General features: G+C 34.9%; 1 protein-coding gene across 1 annotated transcript in view; it reads left to right on the top strand.

Annotated features, from left to right (window-relative positions):
* LOC129269216 (formin-like protein 3) overlaps positions 1-12,297 on the top strand; it is a 36,577-nt gene extending 24,280 nt beyond the window's left edge. The window contains exons 14-24 of the mRNA XM_054906683.2: positions 574-665; positions 1,381-1,552; positions 2,208-2,335; positions 3,301-3,369; positions 4,035-4,121; positions 4,630-4,698; positions 5,508-5,588; positions 6,849-6,975; positions 7,380-7,480; positions 7,862-8,026; positions 8,413-12,297. Coding sequence (XP_054762658.2) covers positions 574-665; positions 1,381-1,552; positions 2,208-2,335; positions 3,301-3,369; positions 4,035-4,121; positions 4,630-4,698; positions 5,508-5,588; positions 6,849-6,975; positions 7,380-7,480; positions 7,862-8,026; positions 8,413-8,898 — 1,577 coding nt within the window. The 3' untranslated portion in view covers positions 8,899-12,297. The remainder of the gene's footprint in view (positions 1-573; positions 666-1,380; positions 1,553-2,207; positions 2,336-3,300; positions 3,370-4,034; positions 4,122-4,629; positions 4,699-5,507; positions 5,589-6,848; positions 6,976-7,379; positions 7,481-7,861; positions 8,027-8,412) is intronic.
* The last annotated feature ends 822 nt before the right edge of the window (positions 12,298-13,119 follow it).

Here is a 13,119-nt window from a genome sequence, read left to right as displayed (position 1 = left end):
AAGCAATGTGGCCCTCATTTTCTTTGATTGTTTGTTTGATTGATTATGTTGATTGATTGATTGCTTGATTGGTTGGTTGCTTGCTTGATTGATTGATTGAATGATTGCCTGATTGATTGATTGGTTGATTGATTGATTGATTGGTTGAATGATTGGTTGATTGATTGGTTGGTTGATTGATTGATTGATTGATTGATTGATTGATTGATTGATTGATTGATTGATTGATTGATTGATTGATTGATTGATTGATTGATTGATTGATTGATTGATTGATTGAATGATTGATTGACTGACTGGTTGGTTGGTTTGCTGGTTGGTTGGGACTAAATGTATCCAATTTCTTATTTTCAGCAACCACATTTTCAATTTTGCTCCCTCCCTCCTTTTCTGCTACCCTTTATGTATTTTTTTTTTCTATTCTTGAAATATCATGATCTTTAGAGATGCTTGCCCCTTGTACCAATGTGGCGCCGCCTCTGACTTTGTTTTGATGTCTTCAAGATACTTTGCTCCAATTCTTAATCAGAGTTCCGAGTCATGCAATAAAATGTGATGTCTATTTTATTTCAGTGAGGAAGAACCGTAACCGACTGATGTCCAAACATGCACTGCCAATGTTAAATTGGAATACAATCACTACACCAGGAAACACAATCTTTAAGGTAATCACACAATACAGAAAATAAATATATGTTCATAATAGTCAACTGTCAATCGTCTAAATGAGCCGAGTTTTTAAGTGGATAACTGTTTATCAGATTAGTTCCTAATGGCTTTTGAATATTCTTCATATCACATTATGATAAACGTAAAGTACAACGTCAAATTTTGTAACTATAAATATGAAATGTTTAGTACTTACAAAAGCTGTAAAACGCATGGTTATATAATATTGAGATATGTACCATAAGAACCATTTTTATAACTCATGAAAAGTGCCATTCAATAAAATCAAGTATAAAACTATAACATTTCAGAGTCAACTCACCTTCTCATGATATCAAGTTTGTTTTTCAAAGATGCCATTACAATGGTTACGCAATTCGTATTAACATATAACGGTGAAATTGTATGGAAATATCATTACAATACACTGCACTGCACGGACACAAAACATGACGGCCCCAATATAATCAAACAAAATATTACTTTTTTAATACTATTAACAAGATGCCTGGCTGTATATAATGCTGCCATGCCTTTGAAAAAGAATAAGTCGAGTTATTTTTCTTGTGATCTCCTGATTCAATGTTTCCATCACAAACTGGCACAGGCCAGATGCAATCATTCTTTCTGAAATTACAAACGTGTTCATAGCGTCTTTTGGAAGTTTTGAAGTTAACCATTTTAGCGTTTTCTCCATACATTCCTGTGTAGGTGTTGGATGACGAGAATGTTTACGATGAGATGGACTTTGAAGATTTTGAGAATCATTTCCGTTTGAAGGAAACCTCGGCAACAACAGCGACGATGGAGAAACTCCGAAGATTACAAGAGAAACAAGCCCAGAAGATCAGAATGGTAGACAACAATCGTGCCAAGAATCTTAGTAAGATATTAACTCATTTCTCTTGATACAATCCCAGGGTTTTCCAAATTTACATAGTTGTTCAAATTTTAGTAATGTTACTCTCCTAATGGGGTTGATTAACCCCCAGGAACGTGGTATTTTGAATAAAAAGAGAATAATAAAAATAGTCATGTTAACCCCGTAGCGCTGAAAGATCATATCTCAAAATACGAAAAGCAACATCCATATAGAGCATTGGACTCATAATCGCAAGAGCATTGGACTCATAATCGCAAGGTTGTGAGTTCGAATCCCAACTCTGCCATTGTCTCCACTTTGATAAAAAGGCCAAAGAGTGATATCTGTCGTCTATTACGCCAGCCACTATGACTGATCAACCTAGACGTAAAATGTTTCCAAGGTAATTGGTTATATACCAGCTTGGCGTTTACCAGCAAAAAATGCTGTCCTGCCGAGTTCCTACGGGAGTTACCACAAACAGAAACAGAAACAGAAACATATACGGACTATTTTTTTTGTGATTTTTCTATTCGAGCAATTCTTCCCTTATTGATATTAGGAGACCATATCAATACCTCTACTTTCTCTATGCCTCCGATTCTCTGCTAAATATTATCACCACGGCAATATTATTGTCCTATTAATTCCTAATTATTTCAATATCTGTTTTCAGTAATTACCCAGCGTCGGATAGCACTATCCCCGAAGGATATCCGTGGTTTCGTTGATCGGTGTGACATTACTGGTGTTCCGGGAGAATATGCTGAATTGCTCCTCAACTTCGTGCCTACAAAGGACGAGGTAATGTTCCATTGATTACAAAATACTGTTTTTATGGTTTTGATTATCTCAAATTTTCTGTTATAAAGTCTGAGACCTCATTAACTTATCTGAAGTTTTTTTTCGTGATTATAGTTACCCGAGGTAAACTGTACGAGGTTTGAATATATCAAGAATTGAGTAGGCCTATCCAAAGACCATAGTTAAAGGTCAAGTCCACCCCAGAAAAATGTTGATTTGAATAGAAAGAGAAAATCAAGCGATCATTATGCTGAAAATTTCATCAAAATCGGATGAAAAATGAGAAAGTTATGACATTTTAAAGTTTCACTTATTTTTCACAAAACAGTGATATGCACAACTCAATGACATGCAAATGAGACAGTCGATGATGTCCATCTCACTATTTCTTTTGTTTTTTATTGTTTGAATTATACAATATCTCATTTTTTACAGATTTGACAATAAGGACCAACTTGATTGAACCATATAGTATTAAACAATGCTAATTACACATGTTTAGGGAGGAATCAATCGTTGTTTCACACGACAACAGGGAGAAAAATTGAATATTTCCTATTTCATATAATAAAATACAAAAGAAATAGTGAGTGATGTCATCAGTCTCCTCATTTGCATACTGACAAGGATGTGAATATAACTGTTTTGTGAAATTAAGCAAAACTTTAAAATGTCATAACTTTTTTATTTTACATCCGATTTTGATGAAATTTTCAGTGTTATGCTTGTTGGATTTTCTCTTTTTATCTGAAACAACTTTTTGTTGGGGTGGACTTGTCCTTCAAATGTATAATTATGTTAAAGCTTTTTTAGGGTCGATGGGTCCGAATGTTGCCACCTTCGCCCTTGTAAATTGTAAAATGAATACTACCATATATGAAAATAAAGTTTAGACTACACGCACACGTCTTGAAAGTTGGTAATGATAATTATGTATAGAAACGAACATTTGTTTTTATCTCCAGCTCAAGAAACTTGCAGAGAATGCAGATAAATATGAAGATATGGGAGAGGCTGAACAGTTTATGTTCCAGGTATAGTTATTAATATATTTATCGATTTATAATTCCAAATACAGAGGCAGCTAAATGATAGTCAAATTCTGCTCAATATTCATTGTTCGATACATGTTCTGGTGGGTGTTTCATAAAGCTGTTCGTAAAGATAGGAATTACTTTACGCACGACTGGTGATCCTTTCTTGTGCTATTTGATATCCCTATGTCATAGAGATACATCTCTATGCCCTATGTAATTGAGTTATGGACAAGAACATGTACCAGTCGAACAGCTTTATGACAATCCACCTGTATTGATAAAATCAGTTTGATTGATGCCTCTTGTTGCACTTTTCTTAACTTCCAAATAAAATATATCTTGTTTCTATTCATAAAAAGACGCCTACTCTTTGATTGTTATATTTCATGAAAATAAATCAGAAGAATAACGCATTCTATATAACTCGTTATAAAATTATACATATTGTAACTTGATTTAGTCTAAAAAATGATTTGTTTACTGGCATGACTGATTATGTTATAATGCAAGCTATATTGGGATAGATAAATTAGTATTGCTCCGCTTTTCAAATTATGAACTGCGTTATATTTTGAGCTGGGCGTGCAAATTTGAATCTGAATGCAGAAACATTCACAACATTCACAAATCTGTAATAATGCTACATTTTTCACTACTGTTAGATGGCGAGAGTGGACCGATACGAATCTAAGTTGAGGTTAATGACCTTTATGGGTATCTACAGTGATTTAGTCGTCACACTCAAACCAGTAAGTTATCTTTTCAAAATTTTAGCTTAAGAGTTTAAAAAGTTCACCCGCGTTAATAATCAAGAAAAATCGTTTCAAACCAGTTTTGTCTGTCGTCAGTATTATCCACATTGTCTATAATTTTGTTTGGATAAACTTAAATATTTTCATTGAAAATTAAACATGTCATAATTTCTGGCTTTATTTGCTTTACGTTTGCTGAATATCAAAATATGATTTCTAGTTTCAACTAACCTCTTCTTCAAGATAATCTGCACCCTTTATTACTATATAGATTATTGAGTTATAGCCATACGTGATAGCGAGTTTATCACGATCCTTTTGCCATTTAGATCAATCATCATGGTAAGATACGTTTCATTATTTAAAACATAATTATGTCTCTATAAATTTTTTTGTAATAAAGATAAATTTATCAATTCAATTATCTAACAACGTTCTATATAGTTTCTGTTCAATATCAGAAACAAGAACAGTTTACCTAAAGTGATTCTGTTTGTTATTTCAGGAAATTGAAGCAATAGTGAAAGCCTGTGATTCAATCGTCACGAGCGGGAGACTCAAGAAATTACTCGAGGTAAGAATAATCAAAATACTTCCTTATTTTTCATGACTATTTTCTGACGTGGATTATTGAACAACTCACACAAACATAACAACAACAAAAGGATCGACTTAAAATCGTGGAACAAAGTTCACAATTTTTTGTAATTTTTTGTAATTTTTTTTTTGGGGGATAAATTCCTTGCAGGAGCTAATTAGTGTGGCTGATATAAATCTCTATTACTGAAGACATAGAGAAATACAAATGATCGGAAAATACATAAGGTGTAAAGGATGGAAATGAGAATGGACACTGGAGAGCATGGGCAGAAATCCCAGGGGGACGCTTCCCCCCTACCAAAAATATAAAATGTCCCACTACTATTTTTGGTGTTTTATGATGGAGAAAAATACATCATGACTAAATGATTTTTTTTTTGCTTGTCAAATTATTTTGGGTTAAAATTACCTCATATTTTGGGTGATAACCCTTTTTTTGCTTGTTAAAGTTTCCAGCTCCTGGTCCAACTACCTCTGGAGACAGATTCCGTCCATGCTGGAGAGAGAGGGGAGAAAGACACGGAGAGCGGATGGGTTAATGCTTGTGAGACGGGTAGGGGATGACATAAAGGAACGGGATAGTTTAAAATAATACTCGATAATGCGTCTTCAGATTGATGCCAGGGCAGATCATTTTTTATCTGATTTAAAAAAATTATTTTCGCCTTCATCCTGTTTTCAGAATTTTCATATTGATTGTCTGTGCATGGAAAATAACTGGCAAACTAAAATCTTCATTTATGATTATACTTCATTAATGATTATGTTGATTTTATCCCTCAGATTGTTCTTGCTTTTGGTAACTACATGAACAGCAGTAAAAGAGGACCAGCCATAGGATTCAAACTTGAATCTTTACAAAGGGTAAATATTATTTATACAGTAGATTTATAAAAATGAATTCGGCAGATGATGAATCAGCCTGCCTTACGAAATGTGAAGTCTTCTTGACAAAAGTATCATATAGAGAATAAAAACACAAAATTTCGTGTAACATTCGTCTGGAGAATTTTCAACGATGTAATTGTTCAAGCAATAAGATTTGTCCGATACTGTAGACTTTGAATACTCCTGCTATATATCACACTGCAGTAGACACTTTCGGCCAAAGGTTGTGCTATTCAGCCATCTTCGAGCCCACAAGAATTTGTAAAAGTGTGGTCGTCTTCGCAAGCGAAAGACAAACATCATCATTCAGACAGAAACAATCGTTATGAACTCTGCAATTGCTTTGAATACTGGCGAATAGTTTCGAACAATTATTATCTTCAGTTCCTTATCAATAATCGAATACTCAATGTAATCGGTGCGCAAAATACTTTTATTTTCACCGCCCCCAAATTTTGGAATTCACTCCATAAAGATGTTCAACAGGCCCCCTCTATCCACACCTTTAAGAGAAAACTAAAAATATTTATGTTACTGTCTTACCAAAGTAATTAATTAGTTTTATATTTTTAGTATTGTCTAAGCACGCTATTAAGTCACACTCTCTTTGATCTACGTTTGCACTCTCGTTCTTGCCCCCCTCTCTCTTTCTGACCCTTTCTCTCCACATAATCTGCGTGTGTGTGTGCCTCCCTCTCTATCTGTCTCCCCCCCCCACTTTATCTTTGCCCTCTCCCTCTCTCGCTCCCCTTTCAGTACTTTATTCCTTCTCTCTCCCCTCTATTCTTCGTCATGTCTTTGTTTTCTTTTTAGTTTTTTGTATCGTCCCGTATCTCTTTCATCTTTTTATCATTTCTCGCTATTACTCACCATCTTATTATTATTTCCAATATTCTATTTTAACTTATTGTATTTACACTTGCGAATAAATCCCATTTTTCAAATGTTTAATATACTATCTTAGGGGATCCACGCTCTACAAGCAATGCTTTTTAGTGGATCCCCTCATTTCCATATCAGATTCTGTTAAACCTATATTACAAATGTTTTGGAACTTGTAGTTGATTTGTAATCATTGTTATCATATTTCATTTGTATTTGTTTATATTTATAATGTATGTTTGATTTGTATTTGCTTATAATGTTGCTAATGGAAATGGAAAATAAAACTTGAACTTGAACTATATATTCGTCTAACCTTAACAAACCATGGATTCGTTTTCTGTGTTTGACCAGTTGACGTTCGTGAAATCATCGGATCGTAGTCATAACTTCCTTCATTACCTGGTTGAAGCTGTTAACCGATGTTACCCAGAAATCAAGAATTGGTACAACGACCTTCAATTCGACGATCTCAAGTCAGGTATTTCTTTCTTCACGATAAATACATTTTTCCTTGTACATTTCCTTGAAAATATGAATGTTCGTCGTAATATGTTGTGAGGAGAATGAAATTAAACACTTTGTTAACAATGATAATGCTCAATCGATATTTTCCGGTCAAGAGAATTGCACATGTTTCTTGCCTCTTTAGCCAATCACAATAAGGTTTCAATTTTAGTTACAATAATGGCAAAGTTACACTAGTCATGTTGTAAGTCTTTACAAAACGGGTTCCATGTGAAGGGGATAAATCTGAACATTATTTTGATTCCTTAGGTTTGGACTTCATTAAAAAAATCAATTTGGAATCACATAGAGATGCAAAGCATATTTCTTTGAAAAAAAGTCCTGATCAATGATTCCTATCTGTTTATCATTTAACAGGATCTCTTGAAGCACTGACTATGGATATTCAAGGATTACGTAAGGGCCTGGAACTTGCCAAGTTTGAACGAGAACGACAGATGGACAATCCTATTATTGGAATATCCTTTGTAACAACCGACTCTTATATATATTATATTTAGTTATTTAGTCTTAAAGTTATTCAATCACTTTGAAATGAATAAGTACTTCCCTGACATAGCACATGGCTCTGGATGTTTTGTGGATGTTATGTATTTGAATTGCTCTGCTTGATACCCATGGCCATTTCTTCCATTTAATATCTTAGATATTCTTTTAGCTTTATAAATTAGCATTATAAGGAAGTCAAACGCATGAATAGTTGCAATTCATCATCCCCTATCTTTCCTCTTGTAATCATCGTCATCATTAACAATCATTATCAAGTTTCTGCGTCCCCCTTGAGCCATCTTCGGTGAAGTCCTTGTCATGAAGCATTTATCCTTGACAGCTCTGTCCACCAGTTCTATGTGGGTGCTGCAGACACCATCCATGCACTCTCTGAAGGTTTCAAGAAGATGGAAGAGATCTACCACTACACTACCAAGATGTTTGGTGAGAATGGAGACCATGTCGAACCAATCAACTTCTTCAAGCTCTTTAAAGACTTCAGCGGCCAGTATCAGGTAAGATACCTATGTATTAATCCAGAATTTAAAGGAACGGATGCGTCGTTGTCTAGTGGTTCTGATCCTTTTCTTTACAACGGATGGAGATGGGTTTGAATCCAGACCATGTGTTTTCCTTCAGCAAGAAAAATACCAAATTGTGCTGCAATCGACCTAGGTGATGTGAATGGGAAGCACTATCTTTTAATAAACATTCATTGTCAATTAACTCTTAAATTCCTATTATCATCAGGAATCCGGAAGGGGGGGGGGATTCCATTTCGCTATATTGGTAATAGGCCAATATCCTTCTAAGCTTTTTACCCTGTCGTAATGTTTATTTGCTTGGCATTGCCGGTTTGCATTGGTCAAATATTATTGTCTTTCTCTTCTTTCTTTTTAAGGCTGCTGAGAGAGCAAACAGTAAAAATCCGATTGAGGTGGCTCCTAAACGCAAACCAGCAAAGAAAAAGGGATCATACAACCAGCAGTATGGATTACCAACACAAGAACTGCCTTCTGCCGGTATCACTGGTCGTCTAGGGCTCTTCCGCCGGTCAACCCAGAACAAAGGCTCTTATGAAGTCAAAAGTAAAGCAACACCATCGACAGCCACGATACCGGACGAATCGGTGACGAACTTGAGAAGAGATTCGCCGTCGTCCTCCGACTCGGGTATAGCGTCGATGGCGTCGTCGGGCGACAGTGGTTCGGCGCGGAGCATCCCGTACGTGTCGGTGGATGGTAACGATTCATCGAAGACTGGAGGGGTTGTCATGACAGCGAATGGACATGGTAATGCGCAGACGGCTGGAGGTGAGGGTGGTGGCGGGGACAAGGCTGCAGATGGGAATTCAAACTTCTGGGGAATGTTCAGCTCATTGAAGTGAAATCGTCTCCGGCAAAACTTGTGAAGACATTAACCTTGTGCCCTGGTCTAATGTTTTGAGAAGGTTCATTCTACATCATCTTCGCGGGAAGAGCTAATGTGTGCACTTTCTTCTGACGATACCAATCATTCAATAAGGAAGATTATGATGTAACGTTGTATTATGTGAGATTTAGTACATGTCGACAAGATCTATTTTCTATTTTAATATGATGGCCCTGCTCTTATGGACCTGACTATTTCTGACATTCAAGACGATGGTCACTGTTGAATATAAGTGTATTTCAAGGGAAGATTATGTATTATTATGGGTACTAGCTATGGTCTAACAGTTGGTCATGGGGATAATGTACGAATGTGTGAGTGGGTGGATATGTACTGTGGCTTTTCGTATGCATTTGCGCGCGCGCTTGTATAAGGGTGCATGTGTATGGAAAGAGGGTTAGAATAATGGAGAGAGAATATGTTTCATTAATAAATAAGTGATCCTTTAAGAATGTTTCCTTATGAATTATATGTCCAGTGATATCATTCTTTAAAAAGAATCTATACCAATAATTCAAAATCTGTGATATTGCTATCTCATAGTTATTAAAAAAAGTATTTTATTTTCCAGAAATAGTAATGGCATGTGACTTGTGATTGCTGGCTTATTTTATTCGAATGGATTGACAAAAATTAGTTAAAACCTTTATGATCAACTAATAATTTTGCATTCATTTGGGACTGCAGCAGGATTTTTTTTCAGTGAAAAAGCCCCCTCGTAGCCCTTTAATTTTGTATACCATTTTCTATTGAACAACTAAACTATATTATTTAAGATGAAATATTTGAAGTTGGAAATATAGCTAAAAAGGGTAATTCTTTTGTAGAAAGATTCTTTCTACGAAGACCGAAAAGGGAAAATGAAAGAAATTATTCCATTATCAGTATTCAGCATCACTGGTGTATCGATGGGGGCTAAGGGCACTTGCCATCACTCCCCAAAATGTCAAATTTCACCCCATGATCCCCTAAAATGAGGATAAAAATAAAACAAAGGGATATTCCAGTATCAGTACTCGGATCCATTGGCCAATGTTGGCGTATAGATGCAATACCCAAATAAAAAGTTCTCACTACCAAGAAAAAAAAGAGAAAAGGAAAAGGAAAGGGAAAGGAATGAAATACGATATCATTTTCTTTATGTTGTGTAAAAATGTATTCGATGTTGATGCTTGTTTCTCTTTTTTCATATTAAAATTTCGTTTGGATGGACTTGAAATTGAAATACCTTAATTTTCAACCTTATGTTCCGTTTGAATAAGAACGTAACATTTTGTATATAAGTCTTCCTTTTATCCAAAACAGTAAGATATTATATAAGATTATATATTCGCAAAAGCAATTCATCCGATATTATGTATGTGATCTATTTATAATGCACGCTGCTCCATGTACATAATGAAAAAAGGGGAATAGATTTATAGAATTATATTATTCTTCATGCTTTGCAGTATTTTCGAGATATTGTAAATATTACTATAAATAATGTTAAAAAGATAATCTAATGGTTATTGTATATAAGATGATGTATTATGATTTATATTGTGTAAAAACACGTGACAGTTCATGTATTCTTATCACTTCCCCTTGGGAAAAAGGGCATTGTATTCCGATTTTTGTTCTGAAATTCTAAATTAAGCCTCTTGGCGTTCGGTCTTCTAGAGGCAGATTTACAGGCCCCAATACAAATTTTTATGTTTGTTGTATGAAAGATTTATAAATCGAGTGATACTTGTAATGTACTAATCAGCACGCAAACACTCAATGTTATTTGGGAGCGAAATATAGGAAAGCCTACATTGATTGATCAGAAACAAAAGATGGATTATTTTAATCTTCAAAAGAATTTATTCGGTATCAGTCATATCACAATGACAATGGTACATCCACTCAATCAAGTCGGTATCAGTTATACCTCTAATGATACATCTATTCCCATCCGATTTATTTCAGAAAATGTGTAATTTTGTTGTGAAATTGCCGTAATCGGTCACTCTACACATATTTATTTCATTACCATGATTACTGTACTGGAGGACTGGTATACACTATTAATGACCAGATTCTTAATAAGAATGACCGGATTCATTAAAGGGGTACTCCTGGCTGAAATGATATGGTTTGAACATCAGACAAACAAAACACTGAAAATTTGTTCAAAATTGGACAAGGAATAACAAAGTTATGCCATTTTAAAGATTTGCATTATTCCAGTGAAATACAGTTCTAGGCATGTCTTCATGAATATTCAATGAGCAAACTGATGATGTCATATCCTCACTTGTTCTTTTGTATTTTGTTATATGAAATTATGTTTATTCATTTTTTTCCTTCAAGAACCAAAAATATTGTAATAACAACTGATTAAGTGCATTGGATATTCATTGCCGCAGCTTATTTTATTACAAGGGAGACATAATTCACACATGTATGAAAAAATGAAACAATTATGATTTCATGTAATAACATAAGAAAAGGGAAAATGGGGATGTGACATCATCAGCCCCATCTAATGAATATTCATGACGACGTGCATATAACTCTTTTCACAATATATTACTAAACTTTTGAATTCAATAACTTCGCTATTTGTTATCAGATTTTTATGAAATTTTCAGCATTTTGTTCTGTGAGTTTTACTCTATTTATTTAGATATAAATATTTTCAGCCCGGAGCATCCCTTTAAATCAAGTCATCTTAAGTAAAATTCAATCATTTTAATACAATCTTAGCAATCTCTATAATATTTGTAATCCATTTTTAAAATGATATTATTTAGTGTTTTGTTAGTAGAAAAAGAAGTTTTGTTTATAAAACTTTTTTGCATTTGTCAACAAGCCTTATCAATAGTTAAAAAGGCTTAAATAGAAATGTTTTCTTAAATTGTATCACTTTAAGAAGTTTAAGATGATGTAATTCAATTAGGACACAGTGAAAAAGGATTTTTTTTCTGATAGGTTGGTCTTTACAGGTCCCATGAAGTATCAACATCCGAGTTAAAACCCTTATTAAACGTGATTAAAGAGAGAGAAAAAAAAACAAGCAACTTTTTATAGGGTTGGACGTTCCTTTAACTCGTGATTCCAAGTTTAACAAAATTGAATATTTCACACGGCTTTGTTCTTTATTGCAAGAGAGAGAAAATTAATCAAATTTGAGTGGTTGATATTTTCATATCTTACCTCTCTAAAGTACAGATGGGGGCCTTTGGGGCCCACTGTTATTATCCCAGCAAGTTACATAGAGAAAGAGCAATCAAGCTAGGATAATTCTGTTCTAAATATTGTTATTCTAAAGGAGTTTTGATTTGGCAATGACAATAATGCCAAAATAAACAGTAATGTCAATACTGAAGCCTACATGATATGTGAGCTTTATTTTCACGAAGACTGAAGAGATATGACGAGGACTAATAATTAAGGCAATTAATACCAGATAGAGAGAGATAGAGGGGGGGGGGAAAGAAAGGGAGAGGGGGGAGTGGGGGGAGGTGTGAGGGGGGCCGAAACCGAAGCCAGAATTGGAAAGTATCCAGGATTTTCCAAGAGGGAGGCAAATTTTCCCTTTTAAAAATTGACAAGAACAAAAATAAGGTCATCACTTGTGTATGAACGACATTTCCCCATTAAAAATACTCGTTGTGACTCTCAAGGGGGGGGGGGCACACTTATTATCAACGGCATATTTTCATTGAAAATATTGACTATGAATCTTTAGGGGGGCACGGGCTGGTTGTGCCCCCATGGATCCGCCACTGCACATAATTCAAGATGAGAATGAATGAATGAATGAACGAACGAACGAGTGAATGAATGAGCGGATAAAATTAATGAACGAGGGCCGGTTGTGCCTCCCATGGATCCGCCACTGCACATAATTCAAGATGAGAATGAATGAATGAACGAACGAACGAACGAGTGAATGAATGAGCGGATAAAAATAATGAACGAGGGCCGGTTGTGCCTCCCATGGATCCGCCACTGCACATAATTCAAGATGTGAATGAATGAATGAATGGATGGATGGATGGATGAATGAATGAATGAATGAATGAATGAATGAATGAAACGAACGAACGAACGAACAAAAATGAACGAATGGTGAGTCGACTCCAAGGACAGGCTGTCGTGTGTTTAGGCCCTATAAGTCACCGAAAACAACTCTATTGATAAATTT

The sequence above is a fragment of the Lytechinus pictus genome, chromosome 10 (assembly GCF_037042905.1).
Source record: "Lytechinus pictus isolate F3 Inbred chromosome 10, Lp3.0, whole genome shotgun sequence".
Classification (NCBI taxonomy): domain Eukaryota; kingdom Metazoa; phylum Echinodermata; class Echinoidea; order Temnopleuroida; family Toxopneustidae; genus Lytechinus; species Lytechinus pictus.
The sequence above is the reverse complement of the archived record's forward strand: the minus strand, read 5'-3'. Positions and strand labels throughout refer to the sequence as shown.